At 32.0% G+C, this 12179-nt stretch overlaps 3 protein-coding genes across 3 annotated transcripts; 2 read left to right on the top strand and 1 right to left on the bottom strand.

Moving 5' to 3' along the window:
* Positions 1–2411: 2411 nt before the first annotated feature.
* LOC129319777 (uncharacterized) lies at positions 2412–3426 on the top strand. Its single transcript, XM_054964844.1, has 2 exons — positions 2412–2575; positions 3036–3426. Exons 1-2 carry the CDS (start codon positions 2412–2414, stop codon positions 3424–3426), a joined length of 555 nt encoding a protein of 184 aa, XP_054820819.1.
* Positions 3427–3765: 339 nt separating this feature from the next.
* Positions 3766–5072, top strand: LOC129319776 (uncharacterized). The gene is made up of 3 exons (XM_054964843.1): positions 3766–4534; positions 4618–4807; positions 4898–5072. The coding sequence occupies exons 1-3, from the start codon at positions 3766–3768 to the stop codon at positions 5070–5072; spliced, it is 1134 nt and encodes a 377-aa protein (XP_054820818.1).
* Positions 5073–5489: 417 nt separating this feature from the next.
* On the bottom strand, positions 5490–6325 carry LOC129320631 (calcium-binding allergen Ole e 8-like). Its single transcript, XM_054966163.1, has one exon. It carries the CDS (start codon positions 6207–6209, stop codon positions 5682–5684), a length of 528 nt encoding a protein of 175 aa, XP_054822138.1. The 5' UTR covers positions 6210–6325; the 3' UTR covers positions 5490–5681.
* Positions 6326–12179: the final 5854 nt, after the last annotated feature.

The following is a 12179-nucleotide window of genomic DNA, read 5'->3' as shown; positions in this document are numbered from 1 at the left end:
ATTTATTTATATTTTTAAAATAAAAATATATAAAAAATGTAAAATTTTTTTAATAAATATACTTATCGACGGTCTAAATTTAATATACATGATCTAAATTTAATATTAAATTTTTTTAATAAATTTACTATTTTATTCAAAATATATTTATACCATTTAGAATATATATGAAGAGTCAATTTAAATTTTTTATATTAAATTTAATCATCTATATTAAATCTAAACTATCAGATTGATTAATATATTTATTAAATTTTTTTATAATTTTTATTTTAAAAATATAAATAAAAAATAAAATTATTAAATCTGAATCATTTAAATTAGATCAAATTAAATCTAAGCTATCCAAATTTTTTTTCTGCGACCTAACTAGAGGAGACTTCTCTCAAAGATAACTGCACCTGAATTACCCCCTCCATATTCCACTCTCAGTTCAAAGGCAACCAAAACTGACAGGGCAAAAACAAAAAAAGATATATTAACAAAAGCTTTAAAAAGCTGGGAAACTATTGATCATTTGCAAGTTCTTTAATCGTCGTTGAGAGCTTAATAAAATTCTAAGGATAAACAGGGATCACAAGTTACAACTCAAAAACTAAGTGCATGTTTGGATTATACTGTAACTTCAGTTAGTATAGGTGAAACTGAGGTTAAGATGCAAAACACTAAAAAAAATTTGTTTGGATTGACATAATTTTTCAACCTCAATTAGCTGATAAACGCGCATTATCTATAAAGCCAACTGATCTGGCTTTTGAAGCTCAGCGTTCACGTTTTCCCGTTAAAGCCTTAAATGCATTTTAAAATTTATTGCTTTCTCTCTCTTGTCTTCTAGCTACCCAAGCTGCTCCTTGCTTCCTGTACATGTTGCTTTTACCCGTGAACACACTTCCAGATCTACTTCCTTCAGCCAGTCGTCTTCCCAATCTGCTTCAAAACACACTTCCAGATCTGCTTCCTTCGGCTCGTCATCTGCTTTGTTTGCTTCCTTCAGCCAGTAGTCAGCTTCGTCAGCTTCCTTCGACCAGTATCTGCTTCCTTCAGCCAGTCGTGGATCTCCAGCTCTCTTCTATTAGTCTTTTTTTGTCAATCTCTAGCTTTCCACCATGTCCTTGTGTCGAAGTGCTTCTTCTCCTTATTGCCTCTCGATCTCTGCAGTGTGAACCAGATCTACACTTCGGCTAGTAGTCTACTTTGTCTGCTTCTTATCTCTGGATCTACTCCATAACACTTGTCCTTGCCAAGTAAGGTCACTCTTTTCGTCTCCTTTGTTGCCTTATTTCCTGTTGTGCTCTGCTGTTCCTTCTTTGAAGACTTTTCTTCCTTGACCCATCATGCTCTGCTGCTCTGGAAAGTGATGTGCTTGTTATTATCTCATGTCCATCCCCTATTTGTTTATTTTAGAGCAGAGAAAGATATACGTGTACATTTGTTTCCTATCTTGCTTGTTATTTTCTTTACTTTCCATCCCTGTTCGTTCTGGAACTCAAGTTGCTGATGTTCATCTTCTTTTTCAATCCCATGTGATAATGCGTGCGTGTAACATGAGTACAGATGCCAATAAGTGTATGTCTTCCCTTGTTCGATTATTTATAATGCTGTTAAACACTCACGTTGGAAGTAGGACGAAATATGGCAGCTCCTTCAACATCTGGAGGAAACACGCGTTTGCTAGGCTCTGGACATTTTGATTCTTAGCAATTTTAGAACTTTCAAATCCCTTTTGTTAATTAATACCCAAGATTTTTCTTATTCAATCGTAGGAAACACTAAAGTCAACCTGGATTTAGTTAGATCTTGATATCTTCTCTGCCTTTAAACTAGAGACTTTATTAGGTTATATATACCACATTGTTAAAATATCATTTCATGATTTAGCTGTAGCCTTGTGGATCCTCTTCATTTTGTCAAAGCTAATTATTTAGCTCTTTTGATCATGTTTGGATTTAGTTTTTCCTTACCCCTTTGTGACCACAAATGCTATTCCCAAAGTATGTAGGTATCTACATGTTTTATTTTTCCAGCCAGCCAGACTTGATTTTTGAGATGGGAATTTTCATTTAATCATGTATTTGATGGTCTTAATTTTTTTCTTTTTGAGAGTAAGGTTGTGACCAGGTCACACAAGACTACAGAGTAAAGTATTTTCTTTTTTTAATTAATCTCAATCAATATTTTCCAGCTCAGGAAAGAGGATTTGTAAATATAGCACGATTATTATCATTATCACTATCATGCTTCAATTCTTTTTGTGCAAGTTGCATTATTTTAAATTTTTGTTCTTTATTATATAAACTCCATGAATTTGAAAAATGCCAAACTGAAAATAGGAGATATATACTGATTTTGCATATATGTAGAGATATATATTGATTTTGCATGTTTGTGATAGCTAGCTAGTCTATACAATAATGAACAGCGATAAAGGAAAAGCTGTGTGGAATTCAACTTTAACAGAAATCTTTATTAAAGAATGCTTGGAACAAGTGTACAAGAAACAAAGGAAAGGAACTGCTTTCAACAAAAATGGGTGGCAGGCAATAATTGAGGGGTTTGAGGTAAAAACAGGAAAAAGGTATGAGCAAAAGCAATTGAAAAATAAGCTAGATAACATGAGGAAAGAATGGAACGTATGGCATAAGTTGTTTTCAAGTGAAACCGGCTTAGGATGGGACAGTGACAAGAATACTGTTCATGCTCTAGATGAGTTATGGGAGCGAAAAATCTTGGTATGGATTAGTTGTTAAGTGTTTTTAGAATTAGAATTTAATTTGAGAATTTTAATTGTTGGTTATTTGAATAGTTGCAGGAAAATCCTCTTTATGAAAAATTTAGATATAAAGGTCTGAGATTTGCAAGGGAATTAACCTTGATATTCAAGGATGTCCTAACAACTGAGGAGACACTTTTTATACCATCTGCTACCTAGACCCAAATAGAGGATGATGATGATGAGGATGTGTACCACCCTACTATTAACCTTCGAGAAGACTCCGGTGATAGTGAAGAGGAGTTAAATTTATCTGACACTGCAGTACCTACGGGGTCACCAATGAGTTGTTAGGCTTGAATGTCACCACAAATACTGGTGGAACTAGTGGTGACAGAAGTCAAGGCAAGAGAAAGAGGGTGGTAGGCGTTAATGGGAGGAAAAAGCAAAAAGTCCCTGCCTCAATGAAAATAGCAGATGCGATGAGTGAAATGGCCAAGGATAATAGAGCTAGAACAGAGACAGTGAACAAGATTTTGGCAAATGACATAATAGTTTCTGAGGTTGTGGCTCACCTAAATGGACTCCCAGAAGTTTTTGGTGATAAAGATTTACATTGGAGATGTGTCAATCTTGTTCTATACAAGCCTATGCGAGATGCTTACTGGCAACTTAAAGACCATCCTGACCACTTGGTCAATTGGTTGAAGCACTAAGTCTACCATTTACCGGATTTTATTTCAAAGAATACATCAGGATGAATTTTTATCTAGGCTTATGATAACTTGACTGGTGTTTATTTTGACTTAAAGACTACTTGTAGTTGCTTTTGGCTGACTTGTACCTCGCTATGCTTATGATGACTTGACTGGTGTTTATTTTGACTTAAAGACTGCTTGTAGTTTCTTTTGGCTGGTTTGTAGTGAATATTTAACTCTTATCTAATGCTTATCTTATGCTTTATTTTTTATGTTGTTAAATGATATTTATATACTATGTATTTTATATTATATACAAATGATATTCATATACTATTTTACCTCAGGTTGAAAATTATGGAAGATTCAAATGAATATATGTTAGGTTGGAATGAAGGTTGGGATGTAGATGTGGCTCATCAACTACTTCCCTTGTTACAACAAGATATATCTGAGCAAGAAGAAATATGTCAATTAGTTGGTGAATATGTGATGCCATATGTGTGTAAAGAGCCACGAAGAACTAGCAGGCAAACAGGGCAAATGTGGGTTAATGAGATTTTGCAAGGTCATCCTGATCGTTGTTATGAAATGTTTCGAATGGAAAAACATTTGTTTAGGCAACTATGTGCGACACTAGATGAGCTTGGTCTAAAGAAATCTAAAAAAATGAGAGTTGAAGAAATGGTTGAAATGTTTTTGAATACAATTGGACATGGAGTTGGTAATAGGATGATACAGGAACGATTTCAACATTCTGTCCATAGAAATTTTCATAAAATATTAGCTGCCTGCCTTAATCTTTCCAAGGCAAACATAAAGCCATTTGATCCTTCATTTCAACGATGTCATTCAAAAATTCAAAATGATCTACTGTATTGGCCATTCTTTAAGGATGCTATAGGAGCAATTGATGGCACTCATGTGCCATGCGTGGTTAGTGTTGTTGATAAAATTAAATTTATTGGAAGAAAGGGATATGCAACACAGAATGTCATGGCTGTATGTGATTGGGACATGTGTTTTACTTTTGTCATTGCGGGATGGGAAGGTACGGCTCATGACGCTCGAGTATTTGATAATGCCATATCAACTCCTTCAATGCATTTTCCGCATCCACCTTCAGGTATATTTTATTAAAGTTACCATAATTATTATTGCATTAATTTAATGTTGGTTAATTTTACAAAACTTCCTTTTATTTAATAGGTAAATATTATTTGGTTGATTCTGGTTATCCAACACTAAATGGGTATCTTGATCCATATCGTTGCGAACGCTATCACCTTCCAGACTTCAGGCGAGTTGCAGGATTTGCAAACAATAATGAGGTCTTCAATTATTATCATTCAAGTTTGAGATGCACTATAGAAAGAACATTTGAAGTATGGAAGAATAGGTTTGCAATTATACGAAAAATGCCCAAATTTAAATATAAAACACAAGTTCAAATTGTTTGTGCAACAATGACAATATATAACTTTATTAGGAGAAATTCAATTATTGATGAGCAATTCATTCAAGCTAAAGATGAAAGTGTAGATGTCCTTGAGGAAGATATCGATATTGGTGAGGCATACTCGTCAAATCTACCCAGATCATTAAGACAGATGCAGCATGTTCGTGATATAATTAGAGACCAGCTTGTAAATCATATCAATTGAACATTAATTTATTTTAGATTTTTGTAATTGAATATTTAAAATATTTTACTTATTAACTGTCATTTTAAATTTAATATTTTTACTTATTAGTTAGTCTAAAAATATAATCATGTTTATTTAAGATTTAATATTTAAGAAAAAAATTCATGTTTATTTTTGTCATTAAACATTTTAAAGTTTATCTAACTGACTTTTAAAAATAAGGTATCCAAACATAAATCACGTTACATTAACTGACTTTTTTTCTAATCTTAATTTACTAACATCAATTGAATCTTAACCTCAGTTGTAAAATTTTTAATCCAAACACACCCTAAATCATTCATCAACGAAATGACACGTAAACCGAAACAGTAAGGAGTAAGCGATTGACGTTTTCGTTTGGTCAATGCAAAGTTTCTGTTCAGCATTCGGCCATTCGATCACAAAATTATTCGTATAATGAAAACTAAAAGCCAAGTAGTAACAAAAGGCCCAAAAATCAAAAAGTAAGGCAAGAGAAAACATACTACAACGGGAGCCGAGATGCAGATTTGGGATCCGGAATGGTTACAAACTGTGATGCCTAAAACTAGGAGGACCTGTAAATTGAAAATGCTAGTGGCTCTTCTACTGGGAGGAGCCATTTCTAGGTTTGTTGGTCATCATCGTTTTGAATTCCTCGAAATTGACGTTGCCGTCGCCATCGGAGTCAACCGATTTGATCATGACGCGACATTCCTCGACGGTGCACTTTAATCCCAATCGATTCAACACCATGTGGAGCTCGGAGGCGGAGATTAGGCCATTCTTATCATGATCGTAGAGGTTAAAGGCATCGCGGAGCTCGGAAGCACCGCCGTCCTCTGTGTCGGAGCGACAAAATTGAGAGAACTCCGTGAAGTCAATGAATCCGTCGTGATCGACGTCAAGGTCGTCCATGACGCGTTGGAGCTCCTCCGGCGGAACGCCTGATCCGAGGGTCCTGAGAACGTTGTCCAGCTCGTTGATGGAGATCTTGCCGTCGCCGTTGGCGTCGAAGCGTTTAAAGACTCTCTGGAGTTCTTCCGGGTCTTGGAGATACATCGAGGGTTTAGAGACAGGGTTAGAGCCAGGGCTAGAGACGGCCGTAGCGGGTGCGGTTGAGTTCGTCGACATTGTTACGGTTCTGCTTGCGTTTTCTGATAAATGGGAGAAAGGAAGAACTTAGTGGTATGACAGTGAACCGAGAAATAACCGAAAGGCATGAGGAATTGAGGATAAGCGGTGCTCGTTTTGCGATTTTATAGCTCCATTCATCTTTCCTGTTTCTTCTTTTTCTTTCTTTCTTTTATTTTTTTTCTTTTTTTTTCCTTTTCTTTTTCTTTGCCAAACTTGCCTATTGCATTTAAAAATTTAGGAGAATGTTAATAAAAAAAACTTTTGAAATGATTTAATGTGATAAGTACTCTTAAAATTTAAATTTTAACAAATACCTAAGTCATAATTGGATATTAAATCATTTCAAAGATTATTCAAATTTTCCTCTAAAATTTTGATGTAGAATTCTGAAATTGCCCTGTCAGATTTCTTAAATCTAGAAGAAAATAATATGAGGAGGAAGCAAAGTACTTATCTACTATCTTCATTGAACAGTTCTTTTCATGAAAAGAAATAGAAAAGATAATTTATAAGGATACCAAATATTAGAAGGTGGGAATATATTTAAATCGGAGATTCCAACTTTTAACTTAACAGAAATCTCAATGTCTGCGATGATAAGCCTGGCAGCGTCAATGTTGCTGCCAAAGAAAGAAACAGAGAGAGAAAATTTAGCGGATGGCAAATCCAGATTCGTTCAATTGAATTTTTTTGACGGTTGAATAGGGGGTAGACCAAAAACACAAGAAAAATCAACCTCGTAATAACTCATAACCGGAAGGGTGGAAAAACGGAGATGCAGATTGGAGGAGAGCGATAAAAGGGAGAGAAAGGCGTCATCAAATAGTTTTTTTTTTTTTTTTTGCCAATAAAACCATTTAGTTGTGTTTGGTCTAGAGGAAATCATTCAAAAGCAAAATGACAATGGGGGAGAAAAAACAGAGAGAATGACTTCGTTTGGCTTTAATGAATTCATGCCCTGCCATCATTCTACGGACTAACGTCCCACCAAATTTCATTCTATCACATAAGCTAAGTAACAATGGTATTGCAGGCATGGCATAATATTCTTCAAAAATTTCATTATGTGCTTCAACTTATGCATGGCATTTTAGTAAATTTATCATGACTTATTTATATTCCTTTCTTATTTTCATCATAGCAAACAACATTCGAAGAAAACTTATCTATTTTCATATGCAAATCTAATATATCCTCTTTCACTGGCTATTACCGAAGTTAAATTACTTGTATTCATGGCTTCAATAGCTCATGACATGCTCGGAAAGAGAACTCGAGTGCGTGAAGTGTCGGATATCTCCTTTGGCTATGTTTGAGGGGAGGTCTTCAAGACTGCTTGGTGGAAGTTAGAAGTTAAATTAGCCAGAATTAGATTGCAAACCTTAAATTCAGGCACGAGGGTTTTGTCAGACATGTGGGTAGGGCCATCCTTACCATAGAAGGATTTTACAGTATACTCATTCTAATCCAACATATAAGCATTTTTTTAATCAATTTTAATTTAAAATATAAGCAACCTAATGTATATCTCACATATCATAAAATGTATTGGTAATTGAGACTAGTAATAAAAAAATAATATATATTTTTATAAAAATATGACTTTATTGGTATGCAAATTTATCTTAAAAATTATTTATATTTTAAATTGGAGGAAGTAAAATATATTCTAAAAATTTTACTTATTCAAAATACAAGTATCACGTGATTTTTATAATTATTTTTTAATTATATTCTTGATTTATTTTTAATTTTTAATTTTTAAAAATAATGATGTATTGAAATTTTAATTGTCATTATTAATATATTTATATATAATATTTAATGAATGTATGGCTGAAAACATGTAAAAAAAAATTAAAAGATTATGACTTTATCTAATTAAAAAAATTCATGAAGTAATTAATTATCAATATCTCATATTATCATGAAAAGAATATAGAATGGCATATTTACCTGAAGCCAGAAAGATCTTCACAAAAACCCTATATTGTATTTGCAGGTGCGTCCAGGGGGACTGCGCTGACACGCGACCGTTTCATCTAGTCCTTGAATATATAGAAAAAATATGCATTGATAGTGCCAGAACATGTCTAATCTTGGAATCATGGGAAAGCCGACGGTGGTGGACGGAGGAAAGTGGCACGGGCGCATCTTGATGCGACTATTTGTAAGCAAATGATTCTTACTTTTTTTCCCCCAAGAGCAAATGATTGTTACTATCCTTAAAAAAGCACGCAGTATATAATTAATTATTTAATTTTTATAATTCTGATCGATTTAAAATTTAATTCACAAATTTTGACATGATAAATCTGAATACCTATAATTTAAATTTGATTATATATAGCTTAATTTTTAAAGCTTAATCCAATACAATTTAATTCCTTTAACCATTTAAATATTTTATTTTTTATGTTTGACAAACAACTTTTATTCCCATAAATTTATTTATTTTAACATGCAGGGATTAGCATCTTAAATTATTATATTATAGGAAGAAGTTTCATCGAGTTAGAGTTCAAAAATTATTCACTAAAAAAATGATGAATACTGAGTTACGCTATCTCGAGTTGAGTTGAAGTCCGTTAAAACTTAAAATATTAATAATTAATTTTCTCATGTTTTATTTTTTATGGGGAAAAGGGACATGAGATCAAATCAGAAAAGAGGGCGGAGGGGCTGACACGCGTTTTCGGATGCGGGACACGCGTTTTGAACACGGGGTAGACGCGGAAAGGCGCAGGCACAGGATGCTAGAATGGCAGGCTATGACTATTATTAGGGGTAACGAGAGATGGGTCCAAAAGATAAATTAATTTAATTTAAATTTAAAGTATTAAATTTTAAAAATTTATAAATTCAATTCTTAATCTTATAATCTTATTGTATTGAATTTATAATTTATTTTTTTTAACTTGAATAATAAATAAATATATTTTTTATTAAAATTTAAAATATAAAGTATAAATTTATTACAATAAAATTATAAAATTATAAATTAAACTTCTAAATTTTTAAAATTTAATATTTAAAATTTAAATTAAATTAATTAATTTTTTTTAACATTTATATGTCATTTTCACTTATTGTTGTCATTATTATTTTGTCATGAGGAAGCCACAAGGAGCATAATATTTTTTACAATATAAAATTCAGAAAATAAATAAATTTTGGTATTATTAGTATGATCTTGAGGTTTGACGCGGGCTCATTTAAAGTTACGCTGCTTCGCGAATGGACATGTGTCTTGTTGCTCTTGGTCTCCGGGAAACCGCGTGCACCCCCCCCCCCCCCAAACCTTTTAGCACGTGACCCACTCTCGTGGTTCTGCTTTCTTTGTTTTCTTCCCTTGAAATAAATTGACCGGTTGTTATCTGGCTAAATCCTGCAGATGAGCAAGATATAATTATTCTGTGTTCGGTGAGAATAATTAAACTTAGAAGTTGTTGAGAATTTGTAATTGAATTTCAAGAATTATCGCCTCAATCAAGCTTCAACTTTAAGCCTCTTTTAATTCAATTGGGAAACTGGATTCCTGACTTCTAGCTTAAGTGTGTGTTTTAAAGTTGTGACATTTTACCGAACGCCAAGGAGAGTAAATAAAATTAAAATGTTGAAGGAAATTATAAAATTAAGAAAAAATGATAGAGAGATCTTAATTAATTTAAATTAGATTTTAAATGTCAAGTTTCAGAAATTTATAAATTCAACTATTAATTTTATAATTTCTCTCTGATAAATTTATAAGGTTATCCTGAACAATTAAAGTTAGGACAATTTTATCTCTACCGCTAACTTTTACCAAATGTTCGTTGTTAACCTCCAGAAGTTCATGTTATTTCATCATATTTTTTTAAATTTTAATTCATTTTGGCTCAACTGTATATATTTTTATTGTCCAAATTAAAAAAATGTGTATTTTATTTTAGGTTTGTATTCTTAGCTTTGATTTGATATTTTTGACCTAATTTCATGTTATTTTGATTGAAATTTTGATTAGAAGCATTTTTGGAGCTTTGTGGATGTTTTTAGAAGGGTTTTGAATGAAAAAATCAAGCACAAAATGAATGGTTTTCGTTGGCTGTAAAAATAGTGCAAGACTGCCAAAGTCGTCTTGAAGTCATAACTTTCATTCGCGACTTTTGCCGTTGTCAAAAAAACTCTGCGTTTCATTTATCATAAATTAATTGGCTAGGACATATATATGCTAAGAGCTCGACCCAGAACGTATTCTTTAAACTTGTAAACACATTTGGAGCTTGGTTGTGTAGGGTTTAGGCATTAGAAGAGTTGGGATCAACAGATTGAAGCTTTAAAGATATTTGAAGCTCTTCTTCTTTGATTTTTCTATTCCTCTTCCCTTTTCTATCTTGTAATCTAAAATGTGTCCACTTATTTTGTATATTTATAGCTTATAGATTATTATGAATAGCTAAACCCTTTATTCTAGGATTATTTAAAACCCTTGTATGGATTAACACTATGTTTCTCCTCTCTTTTTGTAATTAATGATATATATGTGTTTATTTTGCTCCTTCCTTAATGCTTCTAAGTGATTGGCCACCATTTAGATATTGGATTCACTTAATTGATGATTGAGAAGGCTAGATTGAGTGTAGAATTTGGGTAAAATTGTGTAAGAACTTGATATTTGCATATTGAATGGATGGTTGTACTAGTAAGATAAAGATATACTTGCTAGCTTTGCATGGCCACATTAGGGTTGGTATTTAAAATTAAATTTAATTAATTATAACAAGAGATTAAGCAATTAATTTAACTAAACACTTGTTAATAATTTGAGAGAGCTTGTTCAAGTATTTTTAGAACCCCAGGTTAGCACTTATTTTCATTAAAACATTAATGAGAAGAGGTGATTTTGGTGTTATAAAATGCAAGGGGGATAAATAATCCTATGTCTCAATTTGTGTTTGAAGTTTGTGAATCAATCACTTTCTTTATTTTCTAGTGTTAGTTTCATTCGTAAAATTATTTTCATCTAACTATGTGTATCTCAACTTGATCGAATTTGCTTAGTCTTTTGCTTGATTATTGTTTTTGAACAAATCTTTAAGGGAATGATACTTTACTTTTATTATATTACTTGCTATAACCCGTGCACTTGCGATGAGCAATATCCGTCAAATTCAATTTGAAAAAACTACACTTTAAACCTCAATTTAATAAAGGTTTGTTAAAAGTTAACGATAGAGGTGAAATTGCCCTAACTTTAATTGTTTAGAATTCAAAATACATCTTTTAAAAAGCTTATGATTCAAATTGCCCTTGGACCTATAGTTTAGGGTCCTAATTGCATGCTAACCCTTTTGCATTTTAAAAAATATACTCTAATCAATAATAATTCAACAGTAATTGAAAAAAGTATATTTTGCATGTTATATAATTTTTTAAAAAGATTTTGAAGTAGTGTGTAAGTTTTTTAGTTTAAATTGATCGATGAAAGTGAAAATTTATAAAATAAAACTAAATATTTTTATGATAAATAAAGAGACAGAGAAAAAGTGTATGAAAAGAAATCTATTCTAGATTTTTTTCCAATAAAAGATGATAATATTTTTTCACCGATATTATTATAAGACTCCATTGTGCCAAAGAACAAATAGAAAAAATATATATGAAAATGTACTTGTAGTAAAAGATTATGTCACACTCCTATTGCAGCCATCGATAGCCTATTAAAACCCTATCCAGTAAAAACAAAAATAGTCAACTCGACACCAAAACTGCTTTACTCATTATTACAATTTACAACCTTCTTTTATATAGTTTCACCACTATCGCCATCATTATTATTTACCTTTTTATTTCTTTTTCTCATATCCTGAGAAATTTGTAATATTACCATAGCTTAATATGCAATATGAACTCTAAACTTTAAGTTTAAGGGCGATTTAAATTTTAAATTTTTAAAAAGGTATATTTTAAATTTTAAATAACTAAAAT

The sequence above is a fragment of the Prosopis cineraria genome, unplaced genomic scaffold (assembly GCF_029017545.1).
Source record: "Prosopis cineraria cultivar Desert tree isolate PC_DT_omini unplaced genomic scaffold, ASM2901754v1 PC9, whole genome shotgun sequence".
Lineage (NCBI taxonomy): Eukaryota > Viridiplantae > Streptophyta > Magnoliopsida > Fabales > Fabaceae > Prosopis > Prosopis cineraria.
This window is presented reverse-complemented; position numbering and strand designations above follow the sequence as displayed.

Excerpts from the sequence above, each read along its gene's own strand:
- LOC129319777 (XM_054964844.1), top strand. The coding sequence starts at position 2,412 with ATGAACAGCGATAAAGGAAAAGCTGTGTGGAATTCAACTTTAACAGAA. Across the intron at positions 2,576-3,035 it reads GAGGTAAAAACAGGAAAAAG|TACCTACGGGGTCACCAATG; the intron begins GTATGAGCAAAA and ends CTGACACTGCAG.
- LOC129320631 (XM_054966163.1), bottom strand. The coding sequence starts at position 6,209 with ATGTCGACGAACTCAACCGCACCCGCTACGGCCGTCTCTAGCCCTGGC.
- LOC129319776 (XM_054964843.1), top strand. The coding sequence starts at position 3,766 with ATGGAAGATTCAAATGAATATATGTTAGGTTGGAATGAAGGTTGGGAT. Across the intron at positions 4,535-4,617 it reads TTTTCCGCATCCACCTTCAG|GTAAATATTATTTGGTTGAT; the intron begins GTATATTTTATT and ends TTTATTTAATAG. Across the intron at positions 4,808-4,897 it reads TTTGAAGTATGGAAGAATAG|GAGAAATTCAATTATTGATG; the intron begins GTTTGCAATTAT and ends TAACTTTATTAG.